The sequence below is a fragment of the Oncorhynchus clarkii genome, chromosome 20 (assembly GCF_045791955.1).
Source record: "Oncorhynchus clarkii lewisi isolate Uvic-CL-2024 chromosome 20, UVic_Ocla_1.0, whole genome shotgun sequence".
NCBI lineage: Eukaryota > Metazoa > Chordata > Actinopteri > Salmoniformes > Salmonidae > Oncorhynchus > Oncorhynchus clarkii.
Window position 1 is genome coordinate 64,155,482 of NC_092166.1, and position 19,606 is coordinate 64,175,087.

The 19,606-nt window shown below is 45.0% G+C and overlaps 1 protein-coding gene across 1 annotated transcript in view; it reads left to right on the top strand.

The window, feature by feature from the left end:
• The window catches only part of LOC139376712 (sorting nexin-29-like), a 117,165-nt gene that overhangs the window by 7,966 nt on the left and 89,593 nt on the right, over nt 1–19,606 (top strand). Inside the window, exons 5-14 of the mRNA XM_071119586.1 lie at nt 653–833; nt 941–1,011; nt 1,480–1,749; nt 1,910–2,276; nt 2,413–2,507; nt 2,830–2,926; nt 4,228–4,316; nt 6,000–6,063; nt 6,254–6,382; nt 10,899–10,987. Of these exons, the coding sequence (XP_070975687.1) occupies nt 653–833; nt 941–1,011; nt 1,480–1,749; nt 1,910–2,276; nt 2,413–2,507; nt 2,830–2,926; nt 4,228–4,316; nt 6,000–6,063; nt 6,254–6,382; nt 10,899–10,987 (1,452 nt within the window). The remainder of the gene's footprint in view (nt 1–652; nt 834–940; nt 1,012–1,479; nt 1,750–1,909; nt 2,277–2,412; nt 2,508–2,829; nt 2,927–4,227; nt 4,317–5,999; nt 6,064–6,253; nt 6,383–10,898; nt 10,988–19,606) is intronic.

A 19,606-nucleotide genomic window follows, 5' to 3' on the forward strand; every position in this document is an offset into this window, starting at 1 on the left:
CCTCTCCATTAGCCCTTCCTGTCCCAGTTAACAAAGCTTTGGTGATGATGGAGAGAGAACTCTGGGACACAGCTACCATACTGAGTGTTTAATAAGTCCAGTGCTGCGGAGTGAAATAGGCTGTTTTATTACACATTGTTCTAAGGCCATATGGTAATGCTATGCTAAAGAGAGACCTCCATCGCAGTTATTCACACTAATTATCAAGAACGTGAAAACTTACAGCGAACAGACTTTCAAACTGTCTTGCAAGTTGGGTGTTATATAAAGAGTGAAAACTCTGTTGGCCAATAGGTGATGTGTTGGGTGACTCTATCTGGGGAGTTGTTGAGGTCTTGAGGACAAACTGAGGAAAAGGAGGAAGGTGTGAACATGGCTAATTAGTCAGTGGATGAATATGATGGTTTAGAACTGTGATTACTTAGACGATCTTTAAGCTTTTACTGGCTGCTCTCTGACCTTTTGATCTCTGACCTTTGACATGGCCATTCAGAAGCTTCAGTTGGTAAGAAATGGCTTTAATTGTGTAGAAATGAGTTCAAATTCTAGCTGTGTTAGAGGATATAGATTTTGGGAGTAGCAAGCAGTGGACATTCACTTTCTTTTTGGTGCATCTCTCTCTCTTTCTCTTTCTCTCTCTTCTCTCTCTCAGAGCTGACGTTCTGGCTCTATGTGAAGGAGCATCTGAACCGCCATGAGCTGCAGCGTTTCTACTCCCTGAGACACATCTCCTCTGAGCTGGGCCGTGGCCGCGCCTGGCTCCGCTGTGCCCTCAACGAACACTCACTAGAACGCTACCTACACATGCTGCTCGCAGACGGCATACGCCTCGGGTGAGAGTGTGTGTCTGCTTGTATGTCTGTATTTATCTCAGGTCTGTGTGTGGGTATGGAGTCTGGACCTTTCTTGCCAGTATATCTTATTTCTTTGTGTTTTCTAGTACTTTCTATGAAGACTGGGCGTTTATTCTGGATGAGGAGCGAGCCAGCATGCTGCCCACCATGGCTGCAGGTGAGAGCATGACTCAGATTCCTGTGGTGAAACACATTCATGTCTCTACCATTCAGAGAGCTACTTTGCAGTAAGCCATGAGTCACAGTTGAGTCACTTACTCCCTGTGTGATATACAGTCAGTGGTGTAGTGGAGGGTGAACGCACTGTTTACTCAGCTTTTTGGTATTTTGCGTAAGCGTTTACCCACCAATACGGGAAGATGCATTGAAAGTATAGGGAGTGTTATACTTAGTGTTATACTAATATACTTATGTTATACTTATCACCGCGACCTGCAATCTGAGTTTACCCACCTACTGTGTCTAGTGCAGTGCTGATGGATTTGGATTTATGTAGCACATTTCCAATTCTCAGGGAGCTATACATTGTTAGTTGGGGAGAACCAACACACCTTATCCACTACCATTAGTGCTGTGTGAACGACTAGTAACTAGACCTTCTCCTCTCTCTCCACCCTTCACACAGGACTAAACTCCATCCTGTTTGCCATCAACATCGACAACACAGACCTGAACGGTGTGCCCCGGGCGGGCGGCTCCTCCTCCTCCGTGAGCCACCTCCTGAAGGAGTCCACCCAGGGCATAGGGAGCCTATGGAAGGAGTCCACCCAGGGGGTGAGCACTCTGCTCAGGGAGATCAGCACCGTCACCGCTGTGGTGCCAGGCTTCACCCCTACCCACTGCCCCGACGGATCATCAGACCCACTGCCTGTCCTGCCACGCAGCGCCTCCGCAGGTAGGGAGGAGAAATTACAATCAACTCAGACACTGAGGGGGACAGTGCATATGAACTATTATTTATATTCAGTTCTATTCATATTATTACTCAGGGAAGGAATAATACGCCAACAAACATGGAGAGCAAACTGACAACGTGTTTTCTCTCTCCTCTCCAGACTCTGGCCTGAGGAAGGAGCGACGGAGGAAAAAGAAAATCACCAACATCATCTCTTTCGACGACCTGGATGGGGGAGCGGAGGACGAGGAAGAGGTGGGGGGAGGGACTGTCACCCTCAGGAAGAGCACCACTGCTCCTCGGGTCAGTCTGGAGGAGGGTATTTACCCACTGGAGTCCTCCTTCTCCCTCTCGCCTCTCCAGAATGGGCTGTCCGATCCTGGGATAGTCAGCTGGGCCGGGTCTCCTCCTTTCTCCAGGGCTCTGCCTGACACCAAGATTATTGATAATGATGATGAGGAGGAAGAGGTATACAAGAGTAGGCCACAGCCACAAAGCCCCTTTCATAACACGGCCAACGCTGACCAGTGAGTAACCATGGAGACTAAGGATTACACATCATCTAGCACTTTCTTAACGATACAATAAGCAGGGAGAGAAACTCCTAATCAAGAATTGATATAAACAGGTGTACTTTATCTGTAACGTGTGTGTCTGTTACAGAGTGTCAACGTGGGGCGCCCTGCAGGCCATAACTGATAATGACAGTTCAGACATCCTCATTCCTGTGGCCTCCAGCCACTCCTACGCTCAGCCAGGTGAGGCTCCTCTCCTCTACAGCAGTGTTTCTCAACCTAGTCCTCTGAGCCCAACAGTCATTTCTTACATAACCATAGAATTTTGGTTATAATGTGTTGGTTCATATGTGTTCATTTTTGGGGATAGTTTCTATAGCAACAGCAGACTGGTGTTAAAAGAGAATAGTGGGCGAGGTTGCTTAGTGATAAAGCTCATGAGAAAACGGAAGTGTAAATTTGCTAAGCTTTTGTAGAATATGGAAAGCATTAAACCCAGACAGATACGCCAGCATTGAGGTACTTTCTCTCTCTCTCATTGTTTTTCACTTTCATTTTGTTTCAGTCGGCTCAGTGAAAGATACGGTTGCATTTCCTGTACAGACAGATTCCACAGGTCCAGTCAGCGACTACGAGACGACCAGATCCCAGCTACAGTTCAAGTAAGTTGTCAGTCCATTTTACATAAGCATCATCTTAACAAGGGTGGGAGGAAAATTGCACTCAGATCAACAATTTTGAGTTCAAAGCTCATCACTAAGCTAAGGTCCCTGTGACTAAACACCTCCCTTTGCAACTGGATCCTGGACTTCCTGATGGGCCGCCCCCAGGTGCTAAGGGTAGGTAACACCATATCCGCCACGCTGATCCTCAACACGGGTCCCCACAGGGGTGCGTGCCCAGTCCCCTCCTGTACTCTCTGTTCACTGACTGCACGGCCTGGCACGACTCCAACACCATCATTAAGTTTGCAGATGACACAACAGTGATAGGTTTGATCACCGACAACAACGAGACAGCCTATAGAGAGGAGGTCAGAGACCTGGCCGTGTGGTGCGAGGACAAGAACCTCTCCCTCAACATGATCAAGACAAAGGAGATGATTGTGGACTACAGGAAAAGGAGGACCGAGCACGCCCCCATTCTCATCGATGGGGCTGTAGTGGAGCAGGTTGAGAGCTTCAAGTTCCTTGGCGTCCACATCCCCAACAAACTTACATGGTCCAAACACACCAAGATAGCACGACAAAACCTATTCCGGCTCAGGAGACATGGGTCCTCAGATCCTCAAAAGGTTTTACAGCTACACAATCGAGAGCATGGTTGCATCACTGCCTGGTATGGCAAGTGCCTTGCGGCCTCCGACCGCAAGGCACTACAGAGGGTAGTGTGTACGGCCCAGTACATCACCGGGGCCAAGCTTCCTGCCATCCAGGACCTCTGTACCAGGCGGTGTCAGAAGAAGGCCCTAAAAATGGTCATAGACTGTTCTCTCTACTACAGCATGGCAAGCGGTTCCGGAGCACCGAGCCTAGGTCCAAGAGGCTTTGAAACAGCTTCTACCCCCAAGCCACAAGACACCTGAACATCTGATCAACTGGCTACCCAGACTATTTGCATTGTCCCCATACTCCTCCCCACTCTTCTACACTGCTGCTACTCTCTGTTATTATCTGTGCATTGTCACTTTAATAACTCTACCTACATGTACATATTACCTCAATTACCTCGACTAACCGGTGCCTCGCTATTGTTATTTTACTGCTTCTCTTTAATTATTTGTTACTTTTATTTTTTGTGGGTCTTTTCTTAAAACTGCATTGTTGGTTAAGGGCTTGTAAGTAAGCATTTCACTGTAAGGTCTACTACACCTGTTGTATTTGGCGCATGTGACAAATAACATTGGATTTGAGTTGTTGGATGGAGATGTATACGTAACCTCTCTCTGTCTGGGGTGTTACAGCTTGGAGCCCAGCCCGCCGGTCCAGAATGCACCTCTTTCCAGTGTACTGTCCAGTGCCACCCCTGGTCTACCAGAGTCAATGACAGTGGGTGTGTGTGGTATACTGTACATGTGTTTGGTAATAAGAAGGGAATCCTGTATGATGATCATTTGGGCTGCAGGTAGCCTAGTGGTTACAGCGTTGGACTAGTAAAATCGAAAAGTAAAAATCTGTTGTTCTGCCCCTGAACAAGGCAGTTAACCCACTGTTCATAGGCCGTCATTGAAAATAACAATTTGTCCTTAACTGACTTAGTTAAATAAAGGTAAAAAAAAAGAAGAAGAATCCCTTATTCAACCAGGTGATGGCACTGCTGAGTCAGTGTGCCTCTGTGTACTCTAACGGCAGCCTACAGTTTACTGTAACAAAGGATGATATGAGTGAAACAGAACGGTACACTCAGAGAAGCATGTCTTACTTGATAGATTTCATTTCTGTAAACAACACACACCATTAATTGACATTTCGTCCGCTCTACTGTCTTTCAAAACTTCCTGGAATGTAAAATGCCCTGATCCAGTCAACAGTTTACACACCGTCTCTGTTTTCCACTCCAGAACGTGATTTGCGTAATTTCCTAAAGCTTAGCAGAGGGTAGCTCGGCTGATGCTCATATTGATGCTGTTTCCTGTGTGTGGAACACACTAAGCCTGTAATGTGAGTTAGGGCAGGGGATCTGAGTGGGGCGGCACATCTAGACCCACAGGCACATCTATGGTCATGACTCACGTCTATAGTCGAACACTCACAGATTAGGGGCTCTCAAAAGAAGAGAGCTGTGTGTGTGTATTTGTGTTTGTGTGCTTTTGTGTTTGTGTGTGCAGATAGAGAACATTGTGTGCAGTAAAAAAACAAAAAACATAATGGAGTCTGCCGTTTAACTGGATCTGTAATGGGAACCATTGTCCAAATCCATACACTGCCTGCATCACACACAAACCCACATACGCACAAGCACACACACACAGTTGTAATGCAACAGAGGGGCGCCTCTCTATAAAGCTCCTTAATGGATTGCCGGTGCTAGCTTCCTGTGGTGAACGCATGGTTGTTGTAAATGTCACACCTATTTCTGGAGCACTGATGTGGAATTGGGAGCTCCAGATATAATGGGGCTCTCCTCTACCTTCTTCTTCATCATCCTCCTCTTCACCTCCTCAACCAGGCACTTTGGGTTGTAAACCTACTTTTTGAAATGCGTCTGGGGCCAAAACGAGCTCCACTTCTTTGCGCTTCCCTGCTGTTAATGTAGCCAAGAGCTGATCTGCATTATTCATTTGCTTTTAATTGAGTAAATACTTTGGTATTCATAAGGCTGCTGTATCTTGGCCCTTTTTCCATAGACCTACTTGTCTCAGTGCAGTGCTATATATTAGCCTATATCCATCATGTGAATAGAGAGCTGTGCTGTGACTGTATGGTGCTAAAGTGTGTTTGTATCTGGGCAAAGGTAGTATATTAGTAGCCTGGCTGGTCCCATGCTCTATGTTCTGGAGCTAACTCATGTGTAGCCATGACAACGACAGAAGAGTTGGCTACAGGCAGCACAGTACAGTATGGAACCAGGTTAGTATTTAGGTATCAGTCAGCTCCGCTAATGATGAGACTTAAATATGAGCCGAGCAAAAGAAATGTGAACAGTTAACACTTGTACAGAGATATATATCAATTTGTTTGGGTCTGTGTTTTGTTTGTCTCAGTGTTGTTAACGGTCTCTGTCCTCTGTCCACAGTGGAGCTCCGCCAGGCCATAGTGGCCATGATGAACAGGAAGGATGAGCTGGATGAACTGAACATGTGAGATCCTCTCTGCTAATGTTGGTGGGATGAGTTGATCTTTGATGTGAAAAATCAAGGGGAATTAAGAGCTATGTATGTATGTGGGTTTTCTGAGAGTTGTGAGCAGACTGTGAATGCCAGTGTTCTGTGTGTGTGTGTGTGACTGTATGCTAACAGTATTGTGCTGTTGTGTCCTCCGGGGCTCCAGGTCCCTGCGCAGCCTGCTGGATGGGGAGATGGAGCACTCTGCTGGGCTGAGACAGGAGACAGACGCCTTGAGGAGACGCCTGGATGAGCTGGAGGAGAGACACACAGCCAAGGTCCAGGCTCTGGGCAGGTGGGTACCAGATCGCTGGTGGTTGTTGTTCCCAGTGGCAGCTTCCCATGGCTACAGTAGGAATATTGGTGGTTCGAGACAGACAAACCCACACTCACTGGAAACAGTCTTTAGAGGTTCAATATGTGTGTTTTTAAGTGTTGAGTATGCTGCAATGTGCACTTTTTACATTTGAGTGGTTTAGTCTTTCCACTCCTCTATGTCTTCAAGACAAACTGGAAACTCCAGCCACTCAAACTCAAGTGCTATCCTCCACCCAAATCTGGCCTGATCTGATCAATAGTAGCTAAAAATACTGGCGCTGGTAAGTAAGCCCTCCCTGTGTTTGTGTCTAACAAAGCCCAGTGGACATGAGCTGGGCTGAGCTGCTCTCATAGAGGTACCCATATTGATTCAGCACAGTGAGAGGAGTGGGTACTGGACTGGTTAAGACGTGGGCCACACACTGACTGAGGCAGTGCTTCTGACGTGCATTCTGAAAGTATTCAGACCCCTTGACCTTTTCCACATTTTGTTACATTACAGCCTCATTCTAAAATGCAACAAAAAAAATCCTCATCAATCTACCCACAATACCCCATAATGAGAAAATACAAAATAAAAAAAATATTTACATAAGTATTCAGACCCTTTGCTATGAGACTCGCAATTGAGCTCAGGTGCTTCCTGTTTCCATTGATCATCCTTGAGATGTTTCTACAACTTGATTGGAGTCCACCTGTGGTAAATTCAATTGATTGGACATGAAAGCCACACACCTGTTTATATAAGGTCCCACAGTTGACAGTACATGTCAGAGCAAAAACCAAGCCAAGAGGTCGAAGGAATTGTCCGTAGAGCTCCGAGACAGGACTGTCGAGGCACAGATCTAGGGATGGGTACCAAAACATTTCTGCAGCATTGAAGGTCCTCAAGAACACAGTGACCTGAGCAATCGGGGGAGAAGGGCCTTGGTCAAGGAGGTGACCAAGAACCCGATGGTCACTCTGTCAGAGCTCTAGAGTTCCTCTGTGAAAATGGGAGACCCTTCCAGAAGGACAACCATCTCTGCAGCACTCCACTAATCAGACCTTTATGGTTGAGTGGCCAGACGGAAGCCACTCAGTAAAAGGCACATGACAGTCCACTTGGAGTTTGATAAAAGGCACCTAAAGACTCAGACCATGAGAAACAAGATTCTCTGGTCTGATGAAACCAATATGGAACTCTTTGGCCTGAATGCTAAGCGTCACATCTGGAGGAAACCTGGCACCATCCCTACGGTGAAGCATGGTGGTGGTGGCAGCATCATGCTGTGGGGATGTTTTTCAGCGGCAGGGACTGGGAGACTAGTCTGGATCGAGGGAAAGATGAACGGAGCAAAGTACAGAGAAACCCTTGATGAAAACCTGCTCCAGAGCGCTCAGGACCTCAGACTGGACACCTTCCAACAGGACAACCACCCTAAGCGCACAGCCAAGACAACGCAGGAGTGGCTTCGGGACAAGTCTCTGAATGTCCTTGAGTGGCCCAGTCGGAGCCCAGACTTGAACCTGATCTAACATCTCTGGAGGGACGCTCCCCATCCAACCTGACAGAGCTTGAGAGGATCTGCAGAGAAGAATGGGAGAAACTCCCCAAATACAGGTGTGCCAAGCTTGTAGCGTCATACCCAAGACGACTTAAGGCTGTAATCGCTGTGAAAGGTGCTTCAACAAAGTACTGAGTAAAAGGTCTGAATGCTTATGTAAATGTAATACTTCAGTTTAGTATTTTTAATAAATGTGCAAAAATTTCTAAAAACCTCATTTTTGCTTTGTCATTATGGGCTATTGTGTGTAGATTGATGAGGGGAAAAAACAATTTAATACATGTTAGAATAAGGCTGTATCGTAACAAAATGTGGAGAAAGTCAAGGGGTCTGCAAACTTTCCGAATGTACGGTATGTAACACTGACTGACTGAGGCACATGTTTGCACGCACGGATACATACACACATGCAGGAAATCCTATTCCCTACCAGCATGGAGCTCCGGCCAGTCTCCCAGTGACGTTAGCAGAGCAGAAACTAGAACTCACACAGGCTGGCGGGTAGGCAGGCAGCCAGGAGAGAGGGGGCCTGGCCAAGGAGAAAGTGGTCCTCCTCTCTGTTTGGTGGGTGGTTAGAAGAAACCCACTGAGAGAAGACTAAAGAGATTGTGAGTTTTTCTTATTGTCATTCAGCGTTTCCTGAAGGTTGTTGGGAATGGGGTATTTTGATGTACTGTAAAGACAACACCTAAGGTTTGGGTGGTTTTACTGTAGTTGTTGAGAGGATTTTAGTTGTTTTGCTGCTTTGTGAAGTCAATTATCCAGCTGTCTCAAGGGGCTACTGTACAGTTGAAGTTCTCCCACTTTGAACAATCTTCTACTGTACACTGTCTGCCTAACTTTACTGTGCTGTGGGCATTGAGGAAGAATGTTTATGAAAGGAAAACCAAAGTACATGTTTGAAGCATTGTTTGCAGAGCATATGTAACAGTATAAATTTAACCCGTCCCCTCGCCCATACCCGGGCGCGAACCAGGGACCTTCTGCACACATCAACAGTCACCCTCGAAGCGTCGTTACCCATCGCTCCACAAAAGCCGCGGCCCTTGCAGAGCAAGGGGAACTACTACTTCAAGGTCTCAGAGCAAGTGACGTCACTGATTGAAACGCTATTTAGCGCCCACGCTAACTAAGCTAGCCGTTTCACATCTGTTACACATATAAATAAGTGGTTCTCAAACATCTCAGTGAATCCCCTGAACTAAGTCATCTGATTCATCTAGTGAAGTGCTTGATGATTAGTTGACCATTTGTATCAGGTGTGCCATCTGTGGAATCGTTAAAATACATTGAACGAGAGGTTTGAGAACCCCTGCTCTAAATTGCTCTTAGTCTTAAACATCCTTTATTTTGGCTTTGTTTTGTTTTATCCTCTGAGTGTATTACTGTAATGTTTTCTCTAACTGGAGCAGCTTTATAGCATATGTTTTTTTTATTTTTTAAACTGTCCAATCCAAATAAAACCTCTGTGACCTCTATCCCAGAAGCCCTCAGTAGAGGTCACAGGAAGTTGTGTTGCATCTCTTCCTGCCTCTCACTCTCTCTGATATCTGGGCTTTTCCTCACCCCGTCTGAGACTTACTCCACTGATCCAATTTCACTAATGGGTTTAGAGAGCGTCCATTTAGACAGAGAGCTTTTTGGGCGGAATACCCTCCATGTTAAACGCCCTCAACGACACGTGCCAGTTGTATAATACACAGGAAGGTGAGTGCTGTAGGATGCCTTTGAAACTTTCAGGGACACTTGCACCGTAATGTACAATGATGAACCCATATAAAAATATTCTACAGTTCCAGGGAATTGAATTTGGTCAGATACTGTGGATTTGGGTGGGGTTTGTGTAATAACACAGCCTCTACATTATCCTCATAGGATGTTCTCTACGTTGTCTTTCCTTTTATATGAGTTTACAGTACAACAGACAGTGATAAACTACATAGACCCTACGGCCTGTAGGTTGCTCTTATTATATAGATATACCTGTCTGTCAATATGGAATTTCTCTCTGTTTCTACCTCTGGTTCTGTGTCTTTAGTTGCATCATTGTATCTCTACCTCTAGATGTAGAGGAGATGCGTGTTTCAGTCCAGTTCCTCAGGCGTCGGGTTCCTGAGCGAGCCATTTATAGTTTATATATCCTGCAGTACACACCCTGCAGTCAGCCTCTATCTCTCCAATGTAACATTAGACATGTACAGGAGGCGTGTCTGTGTGGGCTTACACACACAAAGCGGACCTGTGTGTATGTGAGACGGGCTTACATGAGTTAAAGCCAACCTGTGTGTTTGTGTGTGACTGTTAACCTGCCTATGACTCAGCAGGAGGGCACATTCTGAGAGATCGATAAGACGCACCTGAGCCGTGGAATCCCCTCCCTCGCCTCCGGAATGCCAGACCATTTATTACCTTTAATTAAATGGCAGCGGAATTGTGTCTCGGCTCGCCGACTCTGATAACAACGGCCCAATCGTCCCTCCGAGAGCTCGTCAGCCGGCTTTCAGAGATCTCCCATCCCGAGTGTCCTTTGTAGGGGTAAAATGGAATGCGATAAGCAGGGTACAAAGAGCAGGGGAGAAAGGCAGGTAGTTATTATTTACAGCACTGTAATTCTCTTAGATTCTGATTGATTTCCCCTCAAACCAACAGTAATCATCCGCACAGGCCCTGTAAGAACATATACCACTACACACCTTTTCTGAACATACACACACACACACACACACACTTGCACCACCCTTGTGCACAGTCTCCAGTGACAGTAAGCAATCACAGAAAACCTGTAGGGCTGCATGTATAATCCAGCTCCAGAGATGGGCTGGGATTTACAAGGCTGTAAACCCTCCACAGACACAGAAACCAACACAGTTACTGTTCCAGTCTGCTGCTCTCTCTGCATGTGCCTAGGCCTTGATTCTCTGTTTGTGTGTGTGTGTGTGTCTGCAGGGAGAACGAGGTCCTCAAGGTCCAGCTGAAGAAATACGTGGGAGCTGTCCAGATGCTGAAGAGAGAGGGGAGCCAAGGAAACGACACTGGTAAGACCACACACACACTCTATCTCAACACTATCCAGGCGGTATCATAACCGGCCGTGATTGGGAGTCCCATCGTCATCTGGGTTAGGGTTTGGCCGGGGCAGGCCGTCATTGTAAATAATAATTTGTTTCTTAACTGACTTGCCTAGTTAAATAAAGTTGAAATAAAATAAATACATGTATCTAAACAGGGCAGGATAAATATCTTCTCTTTTGCCTGACAAGGTCAGTGTTGCGTCACCACTCAAGGATGTCAGTGGTTAATAAGCCTGGTTTGAGATATGCCTCTGTGATACGTAATTCGTTTCCCTCCTTTTGTTACTTAGTCATTTTTGGGAATTTGGATAAAAGTGACTTTCTCTCATGTTGCCTGGGGATAAATCCACGCTGTGCAAAGGGTACAGAGATAAGACTGTTATATCAAAGGGAAACAAAATCAACATGGCAGATTATGTAGGGAGACAGAATGCCTAATGACATTTTGGGAGGAGAGACGGTGGTATCTCTGGTATCTCCCTTCTACAGAGACAGGGATTCTCCTCAGGCACTGTGTGGGACACCCGTAAGGCACAAGGATGCCTAGGATATCGGCCAATTTAAAACGTGACTTGTGTTTTGAGAATTGTGATGTAATGTGCTTGTGGATGTTCAGCATTGTTGGGTTGTTTTTTAAGTGTTTCATATCAGGATCATTGCTTTTGTGTAAGTATCAAATATATAAATAATTTTTATATTTGTTGAAATAAATCATGTTTTTAGTTGAAAAAGGTGACTTGGCTTCTGCCACTAGTTAAGGGGAAGCATGCACACAATAGTTAGAAAAATATCCCAGACACACAGCATCTCATCTCTCAGGTCTCAGCAATTATGTAGTAGTCAGACTCGTCAAATCTCCAACATGGATGTTTGTCTAAAGTGATACATGGAGCAATGCTCTGGGACACTGACAATGTGTAATAATGAATTGGCTTCCGGAAGGCTGTAGAATCCTGACTGAGGTTCCTTTTCGACACTAATCAAGGGCCTCCGCACAGCCGCCGCCTGATGAATTACCCACAATCCTCCTCAGCCTTTCATGGTCCCCAGTGGAGTCTGGCCCAACAGTGTACATAGTGACGCTCTTGATATAAATATCCCAATTTGGCTTTTCCCTTGTTCTCTTTCGCTTTCTTCTCTCCCTCGCTCTCTCTCTCTCTCTCTCAAATCAAATTCATTTTCAGCAGATGTCACAAAATGCTATACAGAAAACCCCAGCCTAAAACCCCAGCAAGCAATGCAGATGTAGAATCACGGTGGCTAGGAAAAACTCTCTAGAAAGGTAGGAACCTAGCAAGTAACCTAGAGAGGAATCAGGTTCTGAGGGGTGGCCAGTCCTCTTCTGGCTGTGCTGGTTAGAGATTATAAGAGTACATGGCCATTAAGGCCAGATTGTTCTTTAAGATAACCAGCAGGGTCAAATAGTAATCACAGTGATTGTAGAGGGTGCAACAGGTCAGTACCTCGGTAGTAAATGTCTGTTGGCTTTTCATAGCCGAGCTTTCAGAGATCGAGACAGCAGGTGCGGTAGAGCGAGAGAGAGTCGAAAACAGCAGGTCCGGGACAAGTTAGCACGTCCGGTGAACAGGTCAGGGTTCCATAGCCGCAGGCAGAACAGTTAAAACTGGAGCAGTAGCACGACCAGACTGGGGACAGCCAGGAGTCATCAGGCCAGGTAGTCCTGAAGCATGGTCCTAGGGCTCAGGTCCTCTGAGAGGGGAGGACCTCGCTCTCGTTCTCCATCTCTGTAGAAGTGTAGAACACAGGCATACTGAATCCCCTTTTGCGTATAAGTCAAAATAATTTCCCCCCTGCATCCCTTCTGTCTCTATTGCTAATGATGTGCCATACTCCATCAGGCTTTGGTGTTGAGTTACAGCTGAAAGAGTTGAGAGGGGAAACAATGAAATTGATGCACAAGCGCTACAATACAGGCTTTGTTTCATGTCCTGTCAACACTGTTCACCTGATCATCGCGCAGCCTTTTGAAACTCCTCTAATGATGCAGCTCAATCCAGATGTCATCTTTTGAACGCAGCTCAGGCAGAGACAGGCTACTGACAACCCATCTGAAACAGCTTTCCTCTCGTTAAACTCGACGCTGTTTTCTCTTCCCTCCTCCTGACGTCTCGTCTATCCACGTTTGTTTGGATTCTCCCCAGCTGTCGCCGTAGATTGTGTGTGTCACGGTGTCTGTATGTTATTGCTGTGTGGCTGACTGACTGACAGCGGCGTGAAGGGAAGGCATGCCACATTGTTCCCATGTGGCGTGTATCATTATTTGTGGTTATGGGATGAGACAGATTGTATGGGATGATTAGTACGGTGTATATAGTCAACTAATATGTCTCTCAGTCTTTAGGAAGCTCTTAGAGAATACCCTAGAGCCACTGGAATAGTCGTGCTGTACAGTAGTTCACAGTAAGCTATGAATTCTCTTGGGAGCCTTCACAAAGTATTCACACCCTTTACCTTTTTATTTTGTTGTTTTACAGCCTGAATATTACAATTAGTTGTTTTTGTCCCTGGCCTTTCACACAATACGCCATAATGTCAAAGTGGAATAGTGTTTTGAGAATTGCTTTGGTATAAATTAATTAAAAATGAAAAGCTGAAGTGTCTTGAGTCAATAAGTATTCAAACCCTTTGTTATGGCAAGCCTAATTGTATGTGTGGGGCACATGAGTAAAAATGTGCTTAACAAGTCACGTAATAAGTTGCATTGGCTCACTCTGTGTGCATTAATAGTGTTTAACATAATTGTTTAATGACTGCCTCATGTCTGTGCCCCACACATACAATTATCGGTAAGGTCTCTGTCGAGCAGTGAATTTCAAACACAAATTCAACCACAAAGACCAGGGAGTGTTTTCCAGTGGCTTGCAAAGAAGGACAACTATTAGTAGAAAAAAAGCAGGCATTGAATATCCCTTTAAGCATGGTAAAGCTCTTCTTTTATTTTTTTTTGTTGAATTTTTTACCCCTTTTTCTCCCCAATTTCGTGATATCCAATTGTAGTAGTAGCTACTATCTTGTCTCTTCGCTACAACTCCCGTACGGGCTCGGGAGAGACGAAGGTTGAATGTCATGTGTCTTTCGATACACAACCCAACCAGCCGCACTGCTTCTTAACACAGCGCGCATCCAACCCGGAAGCCAGCCGCACCAATGTGTCGGAGGCTACACCGTGCACCTGGCAACCTTGGTTAGCGCGCACTGCGCCCGGCACGCCACAGGAGTCGCTGGTGCGCGATGAGACAAGGACATCCCTACCGACCAAGCCCTCCCTAACCCGGACGACGCTAGGCCAATTGTGCGTCGCCCCACGGACCTCCCGGTCGCGGCCGGTTACGACAGAGCCTGGGCGCGATGGCACAGCTGGCACAGCTGGCGCTGCAGTACAGCGCCCTTAACCACTGCGCCACCCAGGAGGCCTGCATGGTAAAGCTCTTAATTAACACTTTGGATTGTGTATCAATACAACCAGTACCTACAAGGATACAGGTGTCCTTTCTAACTCAGTTGCTGGAGAGGAAGGAAACCGCTCAGGGATTTCACCATGAGGCCAATGGTGACTTTAAAACAGTTACACAGTTTAATGGCTGTGATAGGAGAAACTGAGGATGGATGCACAACATTGTAGTTACTCCACAATACTAACCTAATTGACAGAGTGAAAAGACGGAAGCCTGTACAGAATACAAATATTCCAAAACATGCATCCTGTTTGCAACAAGGCACTTAAGTAATACTGCAAAAAAATGTAATGTTTGGGGCAAATCCGATACAACACATTACTGAGTACCACTCTCAATATTTTCAATTATAGTGGTGGCTGCATCATGTTATGGGTATGCTTGTGATCTGGGGAGTTTTTCAGGATAACAAATACATGTAATGGAGCTAAGCACAGGCAAAATCCTAAAGGAAAACCTGCTTCAGTCTGCTTTCCACCAGACACTGGAAGATTAATTTACCTTTCAGCAGGACAATAACATAAAACACATTGTCAAATCTACACTGGAGTTGCTTACCAAGAAGACAGTGAGTAGCTTGAAAATCTACTTGAAAATCTATGGCAAGACCTGATTTTGTTTAGCAATGATCAACAACCAATTTGACAGAGCTAGAAGAGTTTTGAAAAGAATAATGTGCAAATGTTGCACAATCCAGGTGTGGAAAGCTCTTAGAGACTAACCCAGAAAGACTCAAATCTGTAATTGCTGCCAAATGAGGTTCTAACATATATTGACTTAGGGGGTTGCATAGTTATCTAATCAAGATATGAGTATTTTATTATTCCAGATGTTTTACTTTCTGAGGACACTGTACTTCCATTTCCGAGCATGCAATACATATGAACATTTTCTATACAGAATGTTTAGCTAAACTCGCTGTAGGCTTGAGATATGCATCAATTTAGCAGTGGTTCCCCATATTTCAAGTATTAAAATCCAATGAAGTAAGCGAAATCCGAGTACGAATAAACCAATGAAACACTGGCCACAGAGGCATGATATGAGGGTCAACTTTCTCTGTCCCAAGGTAACGATTCAACCTTCTTCATTTCATCTTTGTGATTCTCTCCTTCCAGTATCTGTTTACATTTAAGGTATTAATCTCAAACGCATATTATTTCTTCTTCTCCTAAATTAGATTTAGGCGCTCTCTGACCCCTGCTAGATTCATCTGTGCTGGAGCGTCTCACTTCATACGCTTTAATACCTCCATTTATAAGAAGCCCTCGACAGGCGGGATTAATCTCAGTTCAGAAAACAGATTACGACGTCAGTTAAAAACGAATCAACACACAAAGTGACGTTGCTTCTCATGCTCCTTTGACAGACAGACAAGCTACTTAATGAAGGAAGCAACCAGTAGCATTTTTCACCTACGTGACTCCAGAGATATGTTACTAATTCATTACACACACACACACACACACACACACTGCCATATCTATCAGACCTTCCACGCCGTAGGGTCATTGGTGTGTGTGTGTGTGTGCGCGCCCGCACGTGTGTAATGGTGTTTATTGTGTTTGTGTTGACTAATGTCAGTTCCTGGGGGTTGACATGGGATGAGTGTTTATTAAACAGATGGTGTGTGTAAGGGAGATTGGGGTTTGTGCCACCACCATGGAGCCTCTTAATGAAACAGAACTGTGTGTGTGTGCGTGCGTGCGTATTAATTTATTTTGCTTGAATAGAGAGGCTCGTTTATTAAACCAGAAAGTGTGTGTTGGTGTGTGAGAGGCTCTTTATTAACCAGCCGGTGTGTGTTTACCTGGGTGGAGGGGTGTTACAGAGACAGGTTGGCCAAGGTGGTCAGCTGAAGGGGACCGGGTGGGGCAGCAGGTCTCATCACCTGAGCTGTACAGTGTTAATGAACATTTTAATCAACGACCGCATGCCAGAGATGGTTCAGTGTCATTATGTACTGTAGCCTCCCACCTGGCCAATCTTCATGAGGGGGAGATGATAGGGCAAGAAAAGGGAGAGTAGACGGGGTGAAGTGGGAGATGAGGGGGTGGTTGAGGGTGGCGGGGAGAGTAAGAGGGGACAGGGCCTCAGGCTGCTACAGGGCATCAGGGGAAATACCTGGAGGAGACCTCCAAGATGCACCTCTCTTCTATGTCTCCCGTGGTGTTTATCAGCTAGGCCTATCCTTCCAACACCTGGTCCCCTATGCACGCATGAACACACACTTGCATGGATGCGCACACACACACACACAGTCAGTAAGGGATTACATCTGGCTCCAGTCTGGGGAACCTGTGTTGTATTAACAGGGTAGCCAGTCATTTACTGCATGACTGCCCAGCCTGATAACCATTTGATATTCAGCATGCAGAGGAGAGGAGTGCCAAACACTGTTCAGATGAAAGGATGGGGAAAATGTGGTGTGGGCACGTAGGCTGTTCTTTACTAAACTTGTTTTGTCATTGTCACAAAGTCACTGGGTGGAGTAGCTGCGTGTGTCTGTGTGTGTGACTCTGGGAGGGAACTAATTCTAACTGCGTTTGTGTGTGTGACCTGGAGCTGGGTGATATTGACAGAAATCACAACAAATTTACTGAATTATCACAATAACAATAAATGGAACGATATGTTCATAACATTTAATGTGCACCACAGTAATTTTTTAAATATTACCCTTTAAACTACTACTACTATTTTGAATGTTGTAGCTATCAATTGTTAACAATCACAAATATTAGCAAATGTTTCATTTCAAACTTCATATTTTTCTATTAGGGCCCTATAGGTTATTTATCATAATGAACTATATCAGCAAAATGTCCACAATAAGTTGTCGGTATTGATCATTTTAGGTTTATCGTCCCAGCTCTAGTGTGTACTCTGAGTGTGTGTTTTATAATCACACCAACCGCTGTATGTGTCAGCCACCTGCCGTTACTCAGATTAAACTCAACTTCAGAGGGCCTGCGCAGCACCGCTGCAAAACACTGTGGCAGCTCGCAAGCTGGGCGGGGCTTAGGGATGTCACAGAGACTTCAGAGGCGCTGGGCAGTGACCATAATCAAAGTTAATCGGTGATCTCCCAGGGATACAGAGATAGGTGATAATGAAATCAAGGAGACACCCTGCTGCCAGCAACGGTTTGGGTCTCACTGTGCGTCCCTTTCAGATGCACCTGTACTACCATTACTGTACCTCAGTTCCACCTCGCAAAGTTTGCATTTCCTTCTCATTTAACTACTCAAAGTACAGGACTTTCCAACTGTTGGCGATGACGTAGTGGTGGAGAGTCGACTCCAAAATAATTGATTCCTCGACTCCTTACACATCGACTCCCGGTGTCGACTCCCATTTCTGAATATCAAGATTAGATTATTAGTGAAGAGAACGAGCATGAAGAGCAAGCTCGAGTCTGTATCACATTAGTGGAAACCAAATTTGTTCTCAGGGCAGGCCTGCTGGTTTTGACTAGCAGAAGTAACTTTTTGTAGCCGGTTAAGAGAATTTACACAGTAGGTTAGGATAATTATCGTGGCAGGTTGGGAGTATTAGGTTAAGGTTAGGAAAGGGTTAGATAAAATTATCCCCGAGCAACACGACAACCAGCTCTGCCCTGAGAACTGTCTTGATTTCCACTAATGCGATGCTGCCAGGGCGAGGGAGAGAGAGAAGGGGACAGGCAAACTGTGGTGCGCATACACTACTGGTCAAAAGTTTTAGAACACCTACTCATTCAAGGGATTTTCTTTATTTTTACTGTTTTCTACATTGTAGAATAATAGTGAAGACATCAAAACTATGAAATAACACAAATGGAATCATGTAGTTATTTTATATTTGAGATTCTTCAAATAGCCACCCTTTGCCTTGATTACAGCTTTGCCCACTCTTGCCCCCCCCCCCCCCCCTGCAAGTGTAATTAAATGAGCAGTTAGCATTTGATTAAAGCTGTGATTAAATGTGATTCATCATGTGTATCATCATAATCTGATGATATGGAACATGCGGTACATGTTACGCTACACACCAAATATAGGCTACATCTGCTGGCTCTTGCGCTTGATGTTCCATATTTCTATGTATTACGATTCCATTGTATCAATCAGATTAGTGTTTTGTTGTTCAAAGAGCTCTTTGAACTTGTTCATGAATTTTTCAAACCTGACGTTTTGTTATGGTGTTATCAGCTGAATTACTTTTAATTGAGTGTGTTGTTTGATAGCCTGGCGTCGAGCCACGCTCTTTGGTTTAGAAGTCGTGAAGGGTTGGATTAGAGCAGATTTCTCATCAGAACGGGGAGAATTCTGTTTCTCCGTTGAACTTGATTCTATTTTGCACAATGTTCAGGGCCTTACAGAATATCTGGAAACCTTTGTGTCATATAACGGGGATTAGGTATGAACTACTAACAACTGTGAACCCAAATAAGGAAGGTATTTGTAAAGCGTTATACTTCTATCAAATTAGTTGTCAAATGAAAGCTAAGAGTCTATATTTTGGAAGAATGAAGGCATAGATATATTTTTCAACTATTTTCCATCTTAAAAATGAGGCATAAGTAAAGGCTTTGATTTCTGGAAAAGCAGATGGAGAAGGGATTTTAGAAAAAACATATACTAGAAAAAGTCTTAGGGCATCAGAAATACAGTCGTGGTCAAAAGTTGAGAATGACACAAATATACATTTTCACAAAGTCTGATGCCTCAGTTTGTATGATGGCAATTTGCTTATACTCCAGAATGAAGAGTGATCAGATGAATTCCAATGAATTGCAAAGTCCCTCCCCCAAACATTTCCACTGCATTTCCACTGCATTTCAGCCCTGCCACGAAAGGACCAGCTGACATCAAGTCAGTGATTCTCTCGTTAACACAGGTGTGAGTGTTGACGAGGACAAGGCTGATCGAGTTCAAATAACAGACTGGAAGCTTCAAAAGGAGGGTGGTGCTTGGAATCATTGTTTTTTCTCTCTCAGCCATGGTTATCTGCAAGGAAACACGTGCCGTCATCATTGCTTTGCACAAAAAGGGCTTCACGGGCAAGGATATTGCTGCCAGTAAGATTGCACCTAAATCAATCATTTATCGGATCATCAAGAACT